Source organism: Filicampus tigris, chromosome 21 (assembly GCF_054856515.1).
Source record: "Filicampus tigris isolate MCC_2025a chromosome 21, RoL_Ftig_1.0, whole genome shotgun sequence".
In the NCBI taxonomy this organism is placed as follows: Eukaryota; Metazoa; Chordata; class Actinopteri; order Syngnathiformes; family Syngnathidae; genus Filicampus; species Filicampus tigris.
In genome coordinates, this window is record NC_141237.1 from 8,381,828 (window position 1) to 8,402,029 (window position 20,202).

The window sequence follows — 20,202 nt, forward strand, 5'->3', positions numbered from 1 at the left end:
AACACAATCAGAGGGGCATCCCTCATGGAATAGTTCTATGGTCATGCTGTCTTCACGTGTAAATATGAAGCTGTCATGCGCAACTCACAGCTCACATGGGGAATGTGGGATATGCCTTTGCTAGCCCCAATTCCATTTCTGCCCAAACAAAACATACCTTACCTAAAGGTCTTAAACAGAAACCATGAAAAGGAAAAAGGAAATTATATTTCCACCACATGTTAATTCCTTTTTTCAAACTATTCTACGTAGCTTTATTGTTCGCAATGATTTTTTTTATAAACACCAATAGCCTATGCTGTACTCTAACCCTATGGTATGTAATCTTACAGAATCTAATATAATTGGATGCAAAATTCTGCCTGTATGAATTGAATTGCATCAAACCTCAACAATTACCACAATAATGCAACTATTGTTAAACTAATTATTCTCTGTGCATTGTTAATTATATATAGGAGGCCAGCAAACAGCTTATTCATAATGATCTCTCCAGGGTCCCTGTGTGCTTATCCTGTAGTGCGCTAATGGGGTTACTCCTCTGTGGATTTCCTTACAGACAAAACCAAATATGCATCATCTGGGTAAACAGTGAAGATTTACATATTGTGCATTACAAACATGACCTAAATAATATCATCAAAGAATTTCAGTCCACGTTGTAATAGCCTTGAAGTTCACCAAGTTTCAAAAGATATAAAGCATGAAAATGTGTCAGCCGCATATTGTAGCAATAAATCAGTGTATCATTTGTTTTTCAAAATAATTCGGAAGGTAAAAGAAATAAAAAATGAAATGCTTGGTCAATATTTGTTAATAAAACAAAAACAAAACAAAAAAAGATTAAAGTTAGGTTGCACATGTCCTGTTACCTTGGCAAATGCCATGTTGCCAAATGCCTTTGCGACCTCCTGTACAGTAGGTGGCGATATGCATCATGGAGATGTACTTCGCCCAAAAACTTTGAAGACGAGTACACATCCGGTTGTATGAGGAGGTCTACCGGTGATTCCACCTGCGTTTTCAGTGAGTAATTCAAACATTTTTAAACTGTCCATTTGCCGTTTATATGTAAATGTATGTATGTATACAACTTTGTAGCATAATTACGACACTTAGGCCCTGTAGTTTGTTTATTGGTCCGCGCTGCGTCGCTGGAAGCTAGCAAGGTATGTAAAACAATGACAACAAAAGTGACCAGTCAGCTAGTACGCCCACAAATAGCACTCAGCTGTCAAAAACGTCAGTCAAGGAACTCGTTTGACTTGAATGTTATCTATATGTTTTCCACGCCAAAGCTAATGTCCACAATGGCAGAGTGATGGCTTCACATATAAGAGATTTCTCTCAAAATCATTCACACAACCGCATAAGTGATTTTCACGTTTTTTTTTCAGATCCACAAATATATTCGCCATTTTCACATGTGTATTTTTTAATGTTGTGTGTGTGCATTTATCATAAATTCCGCGTGTGAAGTGTCGAATATACGTTGGTGGTTTGTGGATCAGTGGACACGCGTGTTTATTGTTGACATTGACACAATTTGTCACGCCTTTTCAAGATACAGTACTGTATTCACACTGTTGAAAAGCCATCCCTCCCGCGGCCGCTAGGTTGCAGTGTTGGTGTCTCCATTGAACGAGCTATACAGTATCCCGTTTTTCGTTTAAAACTTGGAACATGAAAAACGGAAAACGAACTTTTATTGTGTGTTTATTTAACACAACTCCTGATTTAGCAAAACAAATAACGGTCGTATTTTGTTTCCCTCGTGCTTGTTTTGCCTTGACACGACGACGTTCTTCTTTTTGCTGTTGCTGCGGCGTAAAAGAGGAGTTAGCAGCAGCAAAATAACTCCACGTTCAAAAAAAACAATCGTAGCTGCTTTTTTGTGCCGGCTTATGGAGACGCTTTCTTTGGCGTTTTCAGTGAATGAAAAGTAATTAAATAGATAAGCCATTACATAAATGCACATTCAATTTTAAATAAAAAAAAACTGTCAAAATGAATAAAAACACATTTAAGTGATTAAGAAGGTCGGGAAAAATACACATTGATCCTGATTGTTTTTTTTTTTTTTTTATTAAATATTAGAGTTCAAAATTGTAGTATTCTGTGTTCATGGACAATTGAATCTGTTATTTCCCAAATGAATAATTTCACATTGTAATACAAACCATTCTTAGGGCCAAAGTGAAAAGGAACAAAATAATTGTGCTCAGCGATTTGAACTGGAAATTTTACATTGTCAACTTAAAAAGTTGGGTACTTTTGATAAAAGTTGTGTATTCTTGAAAAAAAAGAAAGTCATATGCTTCCAAGATAATGTAGATTTGTAAAATGACAAAAGTAAAATGGTATTTTTAAAAGGTTGTAGTAGTTTTACTTTTTGTGTACGGTTAAAAAATATTGAACTACTCAACGTTTTAGCTCATAAAAGGAGTATTTTCAGTGGGAGGACTTTGAAGCCCCGGTTGACCAGCTGATTGAAAGGAGCATGAATTGCTCATTGGAAGTCAGGTGTGGAGAGAAAGCCACCAGCGGATTGCTCACACAGATGCATTACCTGTGTGGGCACATTTAAAAATGTGTGGAAATATGATTTTAATCTAAAAAAAAAACAAACAAAAAAAACTTTTTTTCTATGCAGAAGAGTGTTACTCACTGCTTTTATTTTTGTTTTCAGCCTGGGTGGATGGAGGAAGCTTCAGGCTCGAAGGTGTAACCGACAGACTTGTGGGATATGCGGAAGGGACGGCAAACTGCATTTGGACCCGTGTGAGTATTGATTGTTGTTGTGTGCTTGAGGAGCTGATGTGTGATGTCACATTGCACCACAAGGTGGATGTGAGTGCGCCGACACTTCTGTACATATTTTTAAATGACAATGATATGGGCCAAGTCAGTTGAAAAATAATGTCATATTAAAAACCAAACAACAAAAAAAGTATATATTTCACGAACTTGGTTTACATGAATGTCATTTCAAAACATGTCCAGAAGTGTGTGATGATGATTTTGTGCAGTAGATGGCACTTAGTTTTTTGTCTCAGTGAGAGATGTCAGATGTGCTCCCATCCACCTTGGTGCCACATCTACTCAGTGTGTGTGTTTCATTAGAAGTAAGCGACATCACGCATGAGCTCGTCAAGCACACAACACTTAAGCTGCTTCCATCGACGGCCTGTCGTCAATGTTTGTGTGCGCAGCTTGAATTAGCCCACACAAACATTGGCTGTAAAATGTTTTAAATTGTCATGTTAGCTTCTCTGTACAATAAATTGTTCAAATTTGAATATGAGTCTTTGCGTTTTCTTGGTAAATCTGCCCTCAACTCATTTGAAGCCTTTCATGCATGCTGGTCACTGCAGTGGAAAACGATTCAAAGGCTGCTTGAGTGTCTTGAGGTGAGAGTTGCACATCAGTCACTGCGACTGTGGACACAAGTGTAACATTACTACTCCTGTATGTCTCAAAACTCGAGAAATTGTTAAATTCATCGAGCTTTGGGTCATCTGAGATGGAGGGGAACAGTAAAAGACTTGTGTCCCATGTAGTGACTGAAGTGCAACTTTGACCAAGACTCCAAAGTGCCTCCGAAAAACTATCTGCTGCTAGGACCGCCCCCTAACTCCGCCCAATTTTGCTTCCACCAATCAGGGTGCAGCTGGGATTTGCATAACCAATCAGAATGCGGTAATTTGCATATCCAGGGCCAATTTTGCTAAACTGGCCAATCACAGCGCTTCTCATTTGCATAGCCACGCCCACTTTTCGACCAATCAGAGCGTTGTATCTCAATTGCTCCACCCACTTCCAGAGCCATCAGCGAATCAGGGAGCTTCATGCCCGCCTGGCCACGCCCACTTTCCAGTCTTTCTTTCCAAAAAAAAATTTTTGGAAAAAAAAAAAACCTACGAAAAAAAAATGCAGAAAAAAAAAAAAAATTTAGAAAAAAAAAAATTTCTGGATTTTTTTTTTAGGTTTTTAATTTAAGATTCATAAAGTTAGATTTTTATGATGTGTTTAAGAATGGAGTTGAGAGTTAAAGTGTTGTTTGTAAATCAAGCTTTATTTATTTTGCAGAGTAGACAATCACAAAGCATAAAAAACAAGTTGCAAGTTGGATGACAGTCTGCTTGTTGCCGCTTGGTGAAGTGGTCGGCCAGCCAGAAGAACGAAGACAAGCGTCGGGACCTTGCTTGGTGAAGTGGTCGGCCAGCGAGAGGAACCTGGACAAGCGTGTGGACCTAAGACAAAAAGACATCCGTCAGTCAAAAGTTAAGTCAACGTATGGTGCAGAAAAATACGTTTTTGGCTTGTCACCTACCAGCAATCAAGAAACAAGTGTTCACAGCTGCATTGCGAGGGAAGCTGATCATGTTCCTTGCTGCCTAGAATGGGGAAGAAAAAAACAAAACAATTTGATCAAAGAAGTTGTCATGAGGATTGTGCAATGGAAAGCATTTAAAGAGCATACCGTCTAAGTGTAAATGTCTCCCACTTCACAGGCTGCCCCAAAGTTTGGCTTCAGCACCTTGTGGATGAGGAAGCAGCAGCAAGACAAGCAAAAGTGTTGCTGGCATGCGGCTCTGCGCTGGTCTCGGGCTGTGAGGAGGTACTTGATCATGCACCACACTGGACATAACAAAAATTCAACTTTGTCGACAACTGGAACATTCTACCTTTTTCTTACCAGCAGTGGGCTCATCCTCATGCAGACGAACTTTGAGTCACGCTTCACCTCGGAGCACTCCAGTGGCTCCATCTGCACGACAAGGAACATGTGAGTAGACACCAATTATATTACTAAGCAGAAATGCAGTTAGGTTTGAATGTTCTGCAGGAGCTCCAAGTTGATGCAGTCATTGGGAACACCATGGCAAGATTCTTGCTGTCCACCATTCAAGTTGGATGTGAAGTCTTCAGTTGGCCAGCAACGAGTGCACCGACCAGCATGTGGACCTGAGTCAAAGCTTGTAGCATCAGCAACTGTCATGGCATGAATGTAGTGTTGTACCTGTAATGACAAGGAACATGGCGACTCATTTTGGTTGACTTCACTGTAGACTTGAACCTTCTCCTGCAGCAGCTGGTCAAGCGCAATGAACATTGAACAGGCAGAGCTCCTGAAACGCTGAACTGGTGAGGAGACTTCTTCAGGATGGACAAACAAATGAGGGACCAGTCAAGCTGCTATTTAGAATTTTTTATTTGCATGTCTCAACATCGAAAATGTAGGCAGCTTTGAGGAGAGTGCTCTTAATATGCCAAGTTGATCCATGCCGAATGGATCAGGTTTTTCAGCGCCACCAGTTGGACAGGAGCAAGACAGACATCACAGTCTTGATTCACAGCTCTCAGTGAAGCTCCACCATGACTGCAGAAAAAGAGTGAAAAAAAGTTGGCAATTGATGCTGCTGGAAAGTCACCAGGTCTCCTCACCCTCCTTCAGTCTCATCCAGAATCTTGGCTGGGGCTTCTTCCTGCAGCAATACAAGTCCCCCCCCCCCCCCCCCAAAACAATTAAAGTGTCATTGAGTGCATGACTCGGGTGTATCAAATCCAGGTCTAGAAAGCAAAACCCCTGCCACGGTTTGGCTTTAGCCACAGGTGTTTCTACTCAGCCAGCAGGTAACGAGCTCCCCGGAACTGGTTGAGTAGAAGCACATGTGGCTAAATCCAAACTGTGGTAGGGTTTTGACTTTCTGTACCTGGATTTGACACACCTCCGCTGATTGATTGTATCACAGGAGGCCCCCTGGTTAGCACCTGCTGAAATAAACATTTGTACATGTATGAAAGCATGTGTTTTACCAGTGAGGAGAGCAAAGCTGGACGTCTCTTCAACAGCACGGTGGCCTGAAAGACATGGTAACAAGCATGCTACTTTTAAATGTTCAGCCTTGCAAGATAGTGGCTAAGCAACCTGACTTTAAGTGAGCCATTGTATTCAATATGTGAGACTAAAAAAAAAAAAAAAATACTAACAGATACTTGATTTTGTCTGTTTAATAATGATATCTTATATTAAAAACAGAGGATTCTGCCATTTTGTTGGCAATCTGGCAGTTGTTTAAAATGCAAACATGTGGACAAAAAAAAAACAAAAAACGAGAAAATTAGATACACTATTAAAATGTGGTTACTTACGAATCCACATGAAAATGCACGGGAAGTCGGCCGTTTTAGGGTCCATTTTATGTTTTGGACCCGTGGACAGCCCAAAACGGTGCTGGAAAAAAAAAAAGGAGCAAATGCTTCGATAGTCATTGTCCCACAAAGTGCCTGCATTAATGTTGAACAAACATGAACTTAACCACGGTTAAAAACTTAAATTATTGCGTTCATTAATTTAATCAGCATAAAATTAGTTTTAGTGCAATGTATTTAAGGTCGTAGAAGACGATAATTGCTAACGCTAGAGCAAACGTTTTAGCTTAGAATGTTAGTGCTTAAAAAAAAAGCCAAAAGTGTTACTTTACGTCCAAGGTGTGCAAAAGCAATGAAGGCGTTTTAAAAGGCTTTTTAATGCATGAACACACTCACCTTGTCTTAAGTTTTCGATGATCTTGTGGAGATGCGTGCGGAGCGGCAGAAGGACGAGCACGACCGGAGCCTGTCAGAGGTGAGAAAGAATGATTAGCACGTTTGTCCTGACTTAAATAGGTTTCCGGTGATTACCTCATTCCCCCCCCCCAAAAAAAAAAAAAAAAAAATGAGCGCAGAAAGCAGATTGCCAAGGAGTTGTATGACATGTATAAAAACAAGTGATAATATCCAAGTTGAGCGCTCCAACATCAGTGGGATTCGAACCCACTTCGCAATGCATGACATGTCAAGTTGATTACCACTCTACTATTGCTCACCTGGAATAATTCCGGTCTCTTAGTCATATTCATCGAAGAGTTCAGACAGTGGGAGCAAAATGGTGTTCAGACTAAGATATAAATACAACCAACCAAGCCTACATTCAGTATCTGATTTGGTCCAATGGTTAATGACAATACATAGTCTTCTGGAGACTCGGGTTCGAGTCTTACTTTGTTCTCCATTTAATTTGTAAATGGAACACAGAGTGAGGATCGAACCCTGGTCACCCGAGTCTCACGCAATGTCTTATACCATTTTGCCATCTTGGCGGAGAAATTTCGAAATTGGAAAGGAAACACATTTGGAGAGATGTTTGGCAGCCCTCTGAAGTGTTCATTTACACCGCTAACATCCCCCGTGGACTAAATTGATAGCACAAATCTAACAAATAATCCCACCCCACCAATTTTTGCAAATAGCTAACTTCATGATGTCATCCATCCGGAAAGAGTTTGCCACGTCAACTTGGTTTGAAATTGAAGACGGAAACGACAAAGAGTCATTGTACGTTTGTTACTTTGCTTTATTGGTGATTGTGAATAAAGTGCTTGAATAAATCAAGTGTCTTCTTGTCTGCTTCAGTCAAAAACAAAACATCCACACACACAGTCACAAATGTTAAATTCAGTTATTTTAAGATGCTGTGATAAGACATTTTTACGCCTTACATGGTCATTTCCCACCCCAAAAAACTCCTTACTATATACATGGTTGTTCCCCCCGCCTCCCAAAAAATTTACTATACCGTTACTATACATGGTGATTTTTTTTTAGCAAAAAAAACACCTTAGTATACATGGTCGTTTCCACCACCCCCCAAAATGCCTTACTCTACATGGCCATTCTAAACTGTCAAGTATATCACTCCAAACAGAAATGTTCCGCAACATGTACTATCCATATTATTCATAGTTGGTGCAAGGGGGTCGAATTTTCAATCAATATCTCCAAACTCAAAACATAAAAAAATCTTACCCATAGTCTAGTGGAAAAGCCGAAAGGATAACAACAACTCGTCTTTAAAACTAAAAGAACAACTTCGCGAAAACCCGAAAAACCTACTTTAACCCCTTTCTTACTAAAAAATGAAAACAAAAAAAAAAAAAACCCAAAAACTACTTGTGTTAGTCTTTTTGTCATGCAAGTAGGCTTTTATGCGATTTACTTGGGTGAGACAATTTAAGTGTTAAAGTCATTTTCATCCTGATCCAATTTTTGACAATTGCATGACTCCAGAACGCCCAACCGACGACGTCTCCTTGGATTTTGTATTCATAGCTTCAGACAGGTGCACCATAACTTTAAGCGATCAGGGTTTTTGGGGTCGATTATTATTTTTATCTCGAAGCCGTTTGGCTCCGGTGGAAATGTACAGATTCGCAAACTGTATTGACTTAACGCGTCGCGAGAATAACTCAACTCACATTAGGCATGACCACACTATATCTTGTATCTTCGTTGCTAATGTTGAGTGCGTCTGTCAACAACCGAGCTTGTTCGAACAAACAACACGCCTGCCTGCTGGCATCTGTGATTCGCTGAATGGGCGTGACCGGAACTTCATGTAATTTAACGTGAGTAATGACAGCCATTTTTAATTCAAGAGATGTTACATTTAAATATATAACACCCATTCTGCGGCTGTCCGTTAAAAAAAAAGAAAAAAGAAAAAAGATATTTAGAGTGGAAAGGTAAGGAGCGGCATCTGATGTGTCAAGGTTAAACCTCAAAACAGATATAGTGGATTGAAAAACAAAACAAGACAACTAAACAAAAATAAAAATGACCAAAATGTTTGAGAAAACAACAGGTTTTGCTTGTTTTAAATGAGAAGAAATAATGAAACACAACCACTTATCTCTCACTGAAGTGAGAATGGCAAGTGGAAGTCTCAAAGTGATGCCAATTTTGACAAAACATTGGACACTAGAACAAACTATGGAGGTGTATAGGCTCCAGGTATGTATGTATGTATGTATGTATGTATTATTATTATTATTATTATTATTATCATTATTATTATTATTATTATTTGTTTTGTTTGTTTTTGTTTTTTGTTTTTGTTTAATCTTCCAACACCAAAAGGCGCAGAAAATTATTATTATTCATAACTGTGTTAATGTTGTATACACGATGCAGTGTTGGAAAGCAAGAGACGTTGCAATTAAGGCAATTTTTCTCAAACATTCCCTTTTGTTTCTATTGGAGTTGATCTTTCTCAGTTACGACACACATCACTTTGTCTTTGACCTACCTACGGTAGATAACATCAGAGGATAACGTCTGCTTGCCAAATGCCTTTGCGATCTCTTGTACAGTAGGTGGCGATACGCACCAAGAAGATGTAATCCGCCAAAAACTTTGAAGAAGAATTAGTAGAAGAAGAAGAAGAAGGCTATACATCCGGTTCAATGAGAAGATATTCCAGTGACTACTAGCTGTTTCAGTGAGTAATTTAAAAATTTTAGACAGTCTATTTGCCGTTTTAATATAAATGTATATGTACACCATTAAGGAGCATAATTACGTCACTTAGGCCCTCTAGTTTGTTTATTGTTGCTCGCTACGTCACTGGAAGTTCCCTAGCACAACAATATCAACAAAGGTGGCCAGGTAGCTAGGACGCCCACCAGTAGCACTTAGCTGTCAATCAAGGAAAGCGTTTGACTTGGATCTGGTTGTATATGTTTTCCACACCAAAGCTGATGTCCACAATGGAAGACTGATGGCTTCCCAACCTGCTGCTGGTAGTCTACCTGCACATGTCACCGTCAACATCTTCTTCAAAGGTACTGCATGCTGCTTTTTCTTCCATTTCTTCAGCCGGTCAAAACATGAGGTACAACAGCACGGTCTAATGAGACGCAATGTTATTTTCTAAATATGCCTTTAGTAAATCGTGTCTATTAAGACCTTTTTGAGAAAATATTTAAGTTACTCAAATTATAGAGTATATTTGTTATCATGTAAATATTTACACTAATTTACAAAAATTTAACGTTTAAAATTTAATAAATGTGGTTTAGCCGTATTAAAGGAAACATGAATTTTCTTCATTTCAAAAGCATTCTCAGGTGTCAAAAAGGTTTTTAGTTACCTTGACAGCTTTGTGACTATATCTAAGGTTACTCAGTGTTGCCAATTTGGCAACTTTTTTGCAAAATAAAATAAAACTTAAACTGAGTAAAAATAATAATCGAGTAGCAAGTTATCTATTTTTTTTATAGTTAACTAAATACTTTCACAAACATGAAAACTAACTGAAATTGCATCTTGCATTAGAGCACATATGTCAATGTCAAGGCCCGCGGGCCACATCTCGCCCGCGAGAAGGTTTTTTACGGCCCCTGGGATGATATTGATTTATTATTAGAACCGGCCCGCAGACCGCAGCAAGCTGGTGTGAGTAGCAGATGTGATCGGGTCCTTCGCGCTTGCCGATGACGTCTGGCTTTATAATATATTGTAGCACCTTCAAAGAACACGCCGTCAGACACAGTTCAATTATCATGTTTTTATTAGTCCAACCGGCTAATGTGGGCCGCATCCCACACCAATACAGTACGACAACCGTTCAGTCAAAAAAGTGCAACAGCTCTCCTCTTCGTCCTCCGCTCGCTCGCATCCCCTCCCATCCAGAAAGATGCGCGATATATTCATTAATCTCAGAAACAACACAACTCTCTCTCTCTCTCTCTCTCTCTCTCTCTCTCTCTCTCTCTCTCTATATATATATATATATATATATATATATATATATATATATATATATATATATATATATATATATATATATATATATATATATATATATATATATATATATATATATATATTTTTTTTTTTTTTTCTTTTTATTAACAAACCAAACAAAGTTATTAATACATACATAATACACAAAGAAAACAAAAAAGAAGAGCCAGGGGGATTTTAAACAAAAATTCTAAATAAATAACATAAAGCAACAGTCTTAATCTTTCATATTTTTAGAATCCAGGATAGAATTTATATACTGTCTGGTTTCTGCATCGAAAATTTCGGAGAGGTTTTGCGTGACTAAATTTGGATTTGTGGATATTAAATTTTAGGCAAAGAAATATATTACAGAAATATATCATGAAGGCCTTCATCAGCAGGCATGGAGGACCCGATCCAATCTGGACATTTAAAAAAATTTCAATGAACATTCGATCAGTCCGGTCCTGGGCTTGTAGCTAAATTTATTTGGCCCTCCGTCCATTGACTTTGACACCCCTGCATTAGAGGGTGACACGGGAGTATATTTTCACTCCCCTCCCATCCTGTCCAGTACCATAGTAAAAAAAACAACAACTTGCCTTTTACTAATTAATTGAATGACTTATTGTCACCACCTTTCTCCTCCCTTCAATTGCAGGGCTCGACAGTAACCTTTGCACTGGTAACAAGCAAGGGCTGACAAATCAGGTCAATTATTTTATAAAACTTTAAAAGGAGACAAAATAAGGAAGCGATACCATGGCAAAAACTTAAAACATCATTAAAAAGCAGTGAAAGGAGAGCTGACAGCCGAACTTCAAATTTGTTTTATCTGTATAAAACAAATGTGCCAAACCTTCGAGTATGTGGTGTAGAAGTGCATCTTCACTGAGAGGTGCCTTGATGATAGGTTGGTGACCAATGGTAGTTTTTTTTGTGCTGGGGTATGGAGGCTCTTTATTTGGCCTTGTCATTAAATAGAAAAGCCATTACATTTAAAATATATATATATATATATATATATATATATATATATATATATATATATATATATATATATATATATATAAAAGAAAAGATAAAATAAATAAAACAACTTTAAATTATTCAGAATGTCATGAAATGTATACATTGATCCTGAAAAAAAATCAAACATTAGAGTCCAAGACTGTATTCACGGACAATTGAATCTGTTATTTCCTAAATGAATAGTTCCACATTTGAATACAGACAAAATAATTGTGCTACGAGATTTGAAGTTGTCATTTTACATTGTCAACTTAAGAAATTGTATACTTTTGATAAAATAGAAAGTCATAGACTGTTTAGATAATGTAGTGTTGTAAAATGACAAGAGTAAAGTGATATCTTCACAAGGGGAGGTCAAGGATATGATAGAGGAGCAGTTTGTTGGCGGTTGTAGTAATTTGACTTTTTGTGTACAGTTGAACAATATTGAACTACTCAATATTTTAGCATGTAAACTGAGTTTTTTCAGTGGGTGGACTTTGAAGCCCTGGTTGACCAGTTGATTGAAAGGAGCATGAATTGCTCATTGGAAGTCAGGTGAGGAGAGAAAGCCAGCTGCTGATTGCTCACACAGATGCATTACTTGTGTGGGCACATTTGAAAATGTATGTGTTCAAAGTGAAACTACACCACTTTATTTTCCTAATAGTACGACTTTAATCTTAAGATTATTATTTTTTTTAAATCTTTTTTTCTGTGCAGAAGAGTGTTACTCACTGCTTTTGTTTTCAGGCTGACCGGATGGAGGAGGCTTGGGGCTCAAAGGTGCAGCCGACAGACTTGTGGGACATGCGGAAGGGTCATCAACCTGCATTTCGGCCCGTGTGAGTATTAAGCAGTGTTGTGTGCTTGAGGAGCTGATGTGTGATGTCACCTTGCACCACAAGGTGGATGTGAGTGCGCCGACCTCTCTCTCACTCAACTTAAGCTTCTGCCCACACATAGGTTGTCTATGTCGAACATCGTCAGACACTTCTGGACATGTTTTTAAATGACAATGATGTGGGCCAAGTCAGTTGAAAGAATAATGTAATTTTTTTTTTTTTTAACTAACCTGGTTCATATGAGTGTCATTTTAAAACATGTCCAGAAGTGTGTGATGATAATGTTGTGCAGTAGCTGGCACTTAGTTTTTGTCCCTGTGAGAGATGTCAGATGTGCTCCCGTCCCCCTTGGCGCCACATCTACTAAGTTTGCGTGTGTCGTTAGAAGTAAGTGACATCACACATGAGCTTGTCGAGCACACAAAACTTAAACTGCTTGTCGTCAATGTTTGTGTGTGCAACCTGAGTTAGCCCACACAAACATTGACTGTAAAATGCTTTTAAATTATGTTAGCTTTTGTGCACAATAAATTGTTCAACTTGAATATGAGTCTTTGTTTTTTACTTGTAAATCTGTCCTCATTTAAAGCCTTTCATGCATGCTGGTCACTGCAGTGGAAAACTCTTCAAAGGCTGCTTGAAGTCTTGAGGTGAGAGTTGCACATCAGTCACTGCTACTGTGGACCCAAGTGTAACATTACTACTCCTGTTTGTCTCCTCATGACTCAAAACTCGAGAAATCTTTAAATTCATCGAGCTTTGAGTCATGTGAGATGGAGGGGAACAGTAAAAGACTTGTGTCCCATGTAGTGACTGAAGTGCAACTTTGACCTGAAGACTCAAAAGTGCCGCCGAAAACCTATCTGCTGCTAGGACCGCCTCCCAACTCCGCCTAATTTTGCTTCAACCAATCGTGGAGCAGCTCGAATTTGCATAACCAATCAGAATGCATTAATTTGCATAGCCACGCCCACTTTTACAAAACCGACCAATCACAGCGCTTCAAAATGCACATGGCCACGCCCACTCCGAATCCCACCAATCACGCCGCTGCTCATTTGCATAACCACGCCCACTTTTCGACCAATCAGAGCGTTGTATCTCAATTGCTCCACCCACTTCCAGAGCCATCAGCGAATCAGGGAGCTTCATGCCCGCCTGGCCACGCCCACTTTCCAGTCTTTTTCCAAAAAAACATTTTAGGAAAAAAAAAAAAACCTACGAAAAAAAAATTTTGAAAAAAAAAAAATTCAGAAAAAAAAAATATTTAGAAAAAAAAAATTTCTGGATTTTTTTTTTTTTAGGTTTTTGTTTTTTTAATTTAAGATTCATAAAGTTGGATTTTTATGATGTGTTTAAGAATGGAGTTGAGAGTTCAAGTGTTGTTTGTAAATCAAGCTTTATTTATTTTGCAGAGTAGACAATCACAAAGCATAAAAAACAAGTTGCAAGTTGGATGACAGTCTGCTTGTTGCCGCTTGGTGAAGTGGTCGGCCAGCCAGAAGAACGAAGACAAGCGTCGGGACCTTGCTTGGTGAAGTGGTCGGCCAGCGAGAGGAACCTGGACAAGCGTGTGGACCTAAGACAAAAAGACATCCGTCAGTCAAAAGTTAAGTCAACGTATGGTGCAGAAAAATACGTTTTGGGCTTGTAGCCTACCAGCAATCCAGACAAGTGTTCACAGCTGCTTTATGGTGGAAGCTGATCATGTTCCTCGCTGCCTAGAAAGGGGAAGAAAAAAAAACAATTTGATCAAAAAAGTTGTCATGAGGATTGTGCAATGGAAAGCATTTAAAGAGCATACCGTCTAAGTGTAAATGTCTCCCACTTCACAGGCTGCCCCAAAGTTTGGCTTCAGCACCTTGTGGATGAGGAAGCAGACAAGCAAAAGTGTTGCTGGCATGCGGCTCTGCGCTGGTCTCGGGCTGTGAGGAGGTACTTGATCGTGCGCCACACTGGACACAAGAACAAAAATTCAACTTTGTCGAGACAACTGGAACACTACCTTTTTCTTACCAGCAGTGGGCTCATCCTCATGCAGACGCACTGGGTCACGTTTCACCTTGGAGCACTCCAGTGGCTCCATCTGCATGACAACATGTGAGTAGACACCAATTATGACTTACCAGAAACGCAGTTACGTCTGACTGTACGCTTCTGCAGGAGCTCTTCATTAATGCAGTCATCGTGAACACCATGGCAAGATTCTTGCTGCGCACCATTCAAGTTGGATGATGTGAAGTCGACAGTTGGCCAGCAAGGAGCGCACCGACTAGTGTGTGGCCCTAAGCCAAAAGACATGAGAGTCAAAGCTTGTAGCATCAGCAACTGCCATGGCATGAATGTAGTGTTGTACCTGTAATGACAAGGAACATGGCGACTCATTTTGGTTGACTTCACCTTTCTCCTGCAGCAGCTGGTCGAGCGCGATGAACATTGAAGAGCAGGCAGAGCTCCTGAAACTGGACTGGTGAGGAGACTTCTCCAGGATGGATAAAAAAACGAGACCAGTCAAGCTGCCATTTAGAATATTTATTTGCACGTCTCAACACTGACAATGTAGGCAGCTTTGAGGAGCTTCCACACGTTTCTGTAGCATTTGTCTCTTTGCCCAGCAGGTCGAGAGTCCCAGGTGGCACTCGTACTGGAAGCTGCACTGCATGCAAAGTCAAAGAAAAAGCAGGTGAATCCTCTTAAAACATCAGTTTTTTGTAGCATGTTGATCTTGATGCTATGTTTCCTGATTGCCTGCAGCAGCACCACCGAGACCAAGTACTGTGATTCAGTTTTGGCAACACGTCCGAACCTTATAAGAGGTCACAAGTTGATCCATGCTGAATGGATCAGGTTCTTCAGCGCCACCAGGCGGACAGGAGCAGGACAGTTCATACATCACAGTCTTGATTCACAGCTCTCAGTGAAGCTCCACCATGACTGCAGAAAAAGAGTGAAAAAAAGTTGGCAATTGATGCTGCTGGAAAGTCACCAGGTCTCCTCACCCTCCTTCAGTCTCATCCAGAATCTTGGCTGGGGCTTCTTCCTGCAGCAATACAAGTCCCCCCCCCCCCCCCCAAAAACAAAGTGTCATTGAGTGCATGACTCGGGTGTATCAAATCCAGGTCTAGAAAGCAAAACCCCTGCCACAGTTTGGCTTTAGCCACAGGTGTTTCTACTCAACCAGCAGGTAACGAGCTCCCCGGACCTGGTTAAGTAGAAGCACCTGTGGCTAAAGCCAAACTGTGGCAGGGGTTTTACTTTCTGTACCTGGATTTGACACACCTCTGCTGATTGATTGTATCAATCATGGTTAGCGCCTGCTGAAATAAACATTTGTACATGTATAAAAGCATGTGTGTTTTACCAGTGAGGAGAGCAGAGCTGGACGTCTCCTCAACAGCATGGTGGCCTGAAAGACATGGTAACAAGCGTGCTACTTTTAAATGTTCAGGCTTGTAAGCTAGTGGCTTAGCAACCTGCCTTTTCAAGTGAGCCATTCTAAGTGTCATTAATTTGGGCCACTGTGTTAAAGATGTGAGCTCGTAGAAAGAAATACTCACAGATACTCAATTTCGTCTGTTTAAAAATGATATCTTGTATATTAAAAACACAGGATTCTGCTATTCTGCTGTCAATCTGGCCGTTCTGTTTGAAATGCAAACCTGTGGACAAAAAAAAAAACGAGACAATTAGATACACTTGATTAAAATGGGTTACTTCTGAATCCACATAAAAACGTACAGGAAGTCGGCCTTTTTACGGTCCATTTTATTTTATTTTTTGCACCAGTGGACAGCCCAAAACGGCGCTTTCATCCAGATCGATGCTGGGGGAAAAAATGTTTGCAAATGCTTCGATAGTCATCGTCCCACGAAGTGCCTGCAATGCTGTTGAACAAACATGAACTTAACCACGGTTAAAAACGTAAATTATTGCGTTCAATAATTTAATCAGCATGTACGCCCATAAAATGAGTTTTAGTGCAATTTATTTAGGGTCGTAGAAGACGATAATTGCCAACGCTAGACGTTTTAGCTTAGCATGTTAGTGCTTAAAAAAAAAGCCAAAAGTGTTACTTTACGTCCAAGGTGTGCAAAAGCAGTGAAGCCGTTTGAAAAGGCTTTTAATGCATGAACAGTACACTCACCTTGTCTTAAGTTTTCGATGATCTTGTGGAGATGCGTGCGGAGGAGCAGAAGGACAAGCTCAACCGGAGCCTGTCAGCGGTGAGAAAGAATGATTAGCGCGTTTGTCCTGACTTAAATAGGTTTCCGGTGATTACGTCACTTCCCGAAAAAAAAAAATGAAAAAGAAAACTTTTACTTTATGCAGAAAGCAGAATGCCAAGGAGGAGTTTGACATGAAAAGAACGGGAGGACATAACACAATTCAAGTAACCTGACATCAAAGGGATTCGAACCCACTTTGCGATGTAGGAGACGTCAAGTCGTTTACCACTCTACTATCGCACCCTTGCACTCGTTTGGTCTCTTAGTCATAGTCATCAACGAGTTCAAGCAGTGGGAGAATAATGTTCAGATTAAGCTATAAATACAGAAAACCGGGGTAACGTTCAATATCCAATTTGGTACAATGGTTAGTGACAACACGTAGTGTTGTGGAGACCCGGGTTCGAACCTTGTGCAGCCCGTAATTTAATTTGTAAATGGACCACAGAGTGAGGATCGAACCCGAGTCCCCGGAACCACAATGCAAGTCTTATACCATTTTGCCATTCTGATGGAAAAATTGCAAAATTTTGGGATGTATTTATCGTATATGCCCACTGTTCGTGCCAATAATTACAACAAATCACCGAGTTCCGAAGTATCAAGTTTGGTGCAATGGTTAATAACAAGGATCAGTCTTCGGGAGACTCGGGTTCGAATCTTACTATGTTCTCCGTTTAATTCGTAAATGGAACACAGAGTGAGGGGCGAACCCGAGTCGCCGGAACCACAGCGCAAGTCTTATACCGTTTTGCCATTCCGATGGAAAAATTGCAAAATTTTGGGATGTATTCATCGTATATGCCCAATGTTCGAACTAATAATTACGACTAACCAACAAATTACAAAGTATCCAGCTTGGTCCAATGGTTAATGACAAGCATTAGTCTTCGGGAGACTCGGGTTCGAATCTTACTTTGTTCTCCGTTTAATTCGTAAATGGAACACAGAGTGAGGATCGAACCCGTGTCGCCCGAGTCCCACTCCAAGTCTTATACCATTTTGCCACCTTGACGGAGGACTTTCAAAAATTTTGATCGTATTTACGGTACAATGCTCAACAGTTCATGCCGCAAATTTCCTTGCAGGTCTCCAAGCAGTTTCGAAAAAAGGAAATACATTTGGAGAGATGGTTGGCATCCCTCTTGAAGTGGTCATTTACACTGTCCCCTGCTGGACTAAATCACACCACTAAAATCTAAAAATAATCCCACCAGTGTTTGCAAATTGCTAAATTCATGATGTCACCCATCAGGAAAGATTTTGCAAATTCAACTTGGTTTGGAATTGAAGACAAAAATGACAAAGAGTCATCGAATGATTGTTACTTTGCTTTATTGGTGATTGTGAATAAAGTGCTTGAATAATACAAGTGTCTTCTTGTCTGCTTCAGTCAAAAGCAAAAAAATCCGCACACAGTCACAAATGTTAAATTCAGTCGTTTTAAGATGCTTTGATGGTAAGAACAACCCCGCTGGAAGGTTGAGAGAGAGGCTGTATTGTATCCCAAAAATGCCTTACAGCCATAAGCCGTAAGGTGTTTTTTGGGGGGGAAAACTACCATAATTAGTAAGGTGATTTTTGGGGGGGAAAAAACACCATGTTTTTTTTTGGAAAAAAAAAAAAGACCATGTATAGTAACGCGTATTTGGGGGAAAAAAACAACAATGGCCAAAAAACGCCTTGTTATACATGGTTGTTTTTTTACTCCCAAAAACGCCTTACTATACATGGTCGTTTTCGCCCTTCTGTACATGGTCGTTTCTTTTCTTTTTTCTATTTGTATTTATTTTACTTTATTTTATAAAAAGCGGCTTTGTATGACAGTGCATAGGTGTATAACTGATGTACAGTGTTTTGGATTTTCTGGAGGTTGTCTTGCACTCCATGACACTCACTAAGCTTCTATGCGGTGGTTATGAAATGCAAAATATTGGGATGATCGGTGTGGTAATTTCAGAGGTTTTAGTTCGTATGAATATAGATGACCACATGAATTTTCGTGGTGATTGTTCGCAGTTTTGTGGCATTACGCAGTTTTCACTCTCCGGTCCTGTCGTCTTTCCCATTGAGATACCGGTAAACAACCACTAGAGGGAGCCTCACCCTCGTTAACCGGTCGGAGTCCCTCGTATTTGAGTTGTTTTGCGTCATTAAATTAATAATAACACGTTGAATTATTTTCAATGTTTTGCTAGAAACATCAGACATGCAGTTATGATACCAAACGCGTAGGTAATTTTATAATCGAGGCTTTCATAACATAACGTTTATAGTCAAGCACCTCTGACTGATGTATCAAGCCGACATACTGTCTCAAGGCTTCATGATCTTGGCTGTTGGTGACAGTCGTCACTGAAGATGTGTTTCTGCAGAGCGGGAGCCTGAGCCTATCGAAGAGACACAAAATGGTATAATATTTATCAATAAACTATTATTTACTACCACTGCTCGTATCCACCTTTATCCAAAAAAGGTCACGATTTTGAGTAAAGAAGCATTTTCAACGCACATTAATTATCTATTGTAGCCACAAGTCTGGCGTTTGGCAGCCCTCTGAAGTGTTCATTTACACCGCTAACATCCCCCGTGGACTAAATTGATAACACAAATCTAACAAATAATCCCACCCCACCAGTTTTTGCAAATAGCTAACTTCATGATGTCATCCATCAGGAAAGAGTTTGCCACGTCAACTTGGTTTGAAATTGAAGACGGAAACGACAAAGAGTCCTTGTACGTTTGTTACTTTGCTTTATTGGTGATTGTGAATAAAGTGCTTGAATAAATCAAGTGTCTTCTTGTCTGCTTCAGTCAAAAACAAAACATCCACACACACAGTCACAAATGTTAAATTCAGTTATTTTAAGATGCTGTGATAAGACATTTTTACGCCTTACTATACATGGTCATTTCCCACCCAAAAAAACTCCTTACTATATACATGGTCGTTCCCCCCGGCCCCCCAAAAATTTACTATACCGTTACTATACATGGTCGTTTTTTTTTTTTAGCAAAAAAAACGCCTTACCCTTACTATACATCGTCGCTTTTTGCCACAAAAACGCCTTACTATACATGGTCATTTCTTTTCCAAAAAAAACACCTTAGTATACATGGTCGTTTTTTTCCCCCCAAAATGCCTTACTCTACATGGCCATTCTAAACTGTCAAGTATATCACTCCAAACAGAAATGTTCCGCAACATGTACTATCCATATTATTCATAGTTGGTGCTAGGGGCTCGAATTTTCAAACAATATCTCCAAACTCAAAACATAAAAAAATATTACCCATAGTCTAGTGGAAAAGCCGAAAGGATAACAACAACTCGTCTTTAAAACTAAAAGAACAACTTCGCGAAAACCCGAAAAACCTCCTTTAACCCCTTTCTTGCTAAAAATGAAAAAAAAAACAACAACAACAACAAACTACTTGTGTTAGTCTTTTTGTCATGCAAGTAGGCTTTTATGCGATTTGCTTGGGTGAGACAATTTAAGTGTTAAAGT

General features: G+C 39.6%; 2 protein-coding genes and 1 long non-coding RNA gene across 13 annotated transcripts; 2 read left to right on the plus strand and 1 right to left on the minus strand.

Annotated features, from left to right (window-relative positions):
• The first annotated feature begins 909 nt into the window (after positions 1-909).
• LOC147127478 (uncharacterized) lies at positions 910-6,642 on the plus strand. Of its 3 annotated transcripts, none has more exons than XR_015084350.1 (6): positions 910-1,026; positions 2,690-2,781; positions 4,095-4,282; positions 4,513-4,621; positions 4,703-4,789; positions 4,829-6,642. XR_015084350.1 is itself a non-coding variant. In XM_086021054.1 (5 exons), the coding sequence occupies exons 1-5, from the start codon at positions 990-992 to the stop codon at positions 4,733-4,735; spliced, it is 459 nt and encodes a 152-aa protein (XP_085877180.1). In that variant the 5' UTR covers positions 910-989; the 3' UTR covers positions 4,736-6,642. The 3 variants fall into 3 exon arrangements, 1 of the variants encoding a protein (XP_085877180.1); XR_015084351.1 differs by having other exon boundaries at positions 4,850-6,642; XM_086021054.1 differs by having other exon boundaries at positions 4,703-6,642.
• Positions 6,643-9,259: 2,617 nt separating this feature from the next.
• Positions 9,260-15,536, plus strand: LOC147127479 (uncharacterized). 7 transcript variants are annotated; one of them, XM_086021047.1, is made up of 10 exons: positions 9,266-9,322; positions 9,413-9,489; positions 9,579-9,665; positions 12,376-12,467; positions 13,883-14,075; positions 14,301-14,402; positions 14,487-14,567; positions 14,881-14,937; positions 15,086-15,150; positions 15,222-15,536. In XM_086021047.1, the coding sequence occupies exons 5-10, from the start codon at positions 13,924-13,926 to the stop codon at positions 15,278-15,280; spliced, it is 516 nt and encodes a 171-aa protein (XP_085877173.1). In that variant the 5' UTR covers positions 9,266-9,322; positions 9,413-9,489; positions 9,579-9,665; positions 12,376-12,467; positions 13,883-13,923; the 3' UTR covers positions 15,281-15,536. The 7 variants fall into 7 exon arrangements, with proteins under 7 accessions (XP_085877174.1, XP_085877173.1, XP_085877178.1 ...); XM_086021048.1 differs by lacking the exon at positions 9,413-9,489 and having other exon boundaries at positions 9,260-9,322; XM_086021052.1 differs by having other exon boundaries at positions 9,272-9,489; positions 15,225-15,536.
• Positions 13,848-16,771, minus strand: LOC147127480 (uncharacterized). Of its 3 annotated transcripts, XR_015084354.1 has the most exons (10): positions 16,612-16,720; positions 16,206-16,351; positions 16,025-16,126; positions 15,829-15,873; positions 15,274-15,401; positions 14,824-15,123; positions 14,484-14,752; positions 14,272-14,422; positions 14,127-14,188; positions 13,848-14,046 (listed from the first exon to the last, which is right to left on the minus strand). It is a non-coding gene; the product is annotated as an uncharacterized LOC147127480 (long non-coding RNA). The 3 variants fall into 3 exon arrangements; XR_015084353.1 differs by lacking the exon at positions 16,206-16,351 and having other exon boundaries at positions 14,824-15,118; positions 16,612-16,771; XR_015084352.1 differs by lacking the exon at positions 16,206-16,351 and having other exon boundaries at positions 16,612-16,771.
• Positions 16,772-20,202: the final 3,431 nt, after the last annotated feature.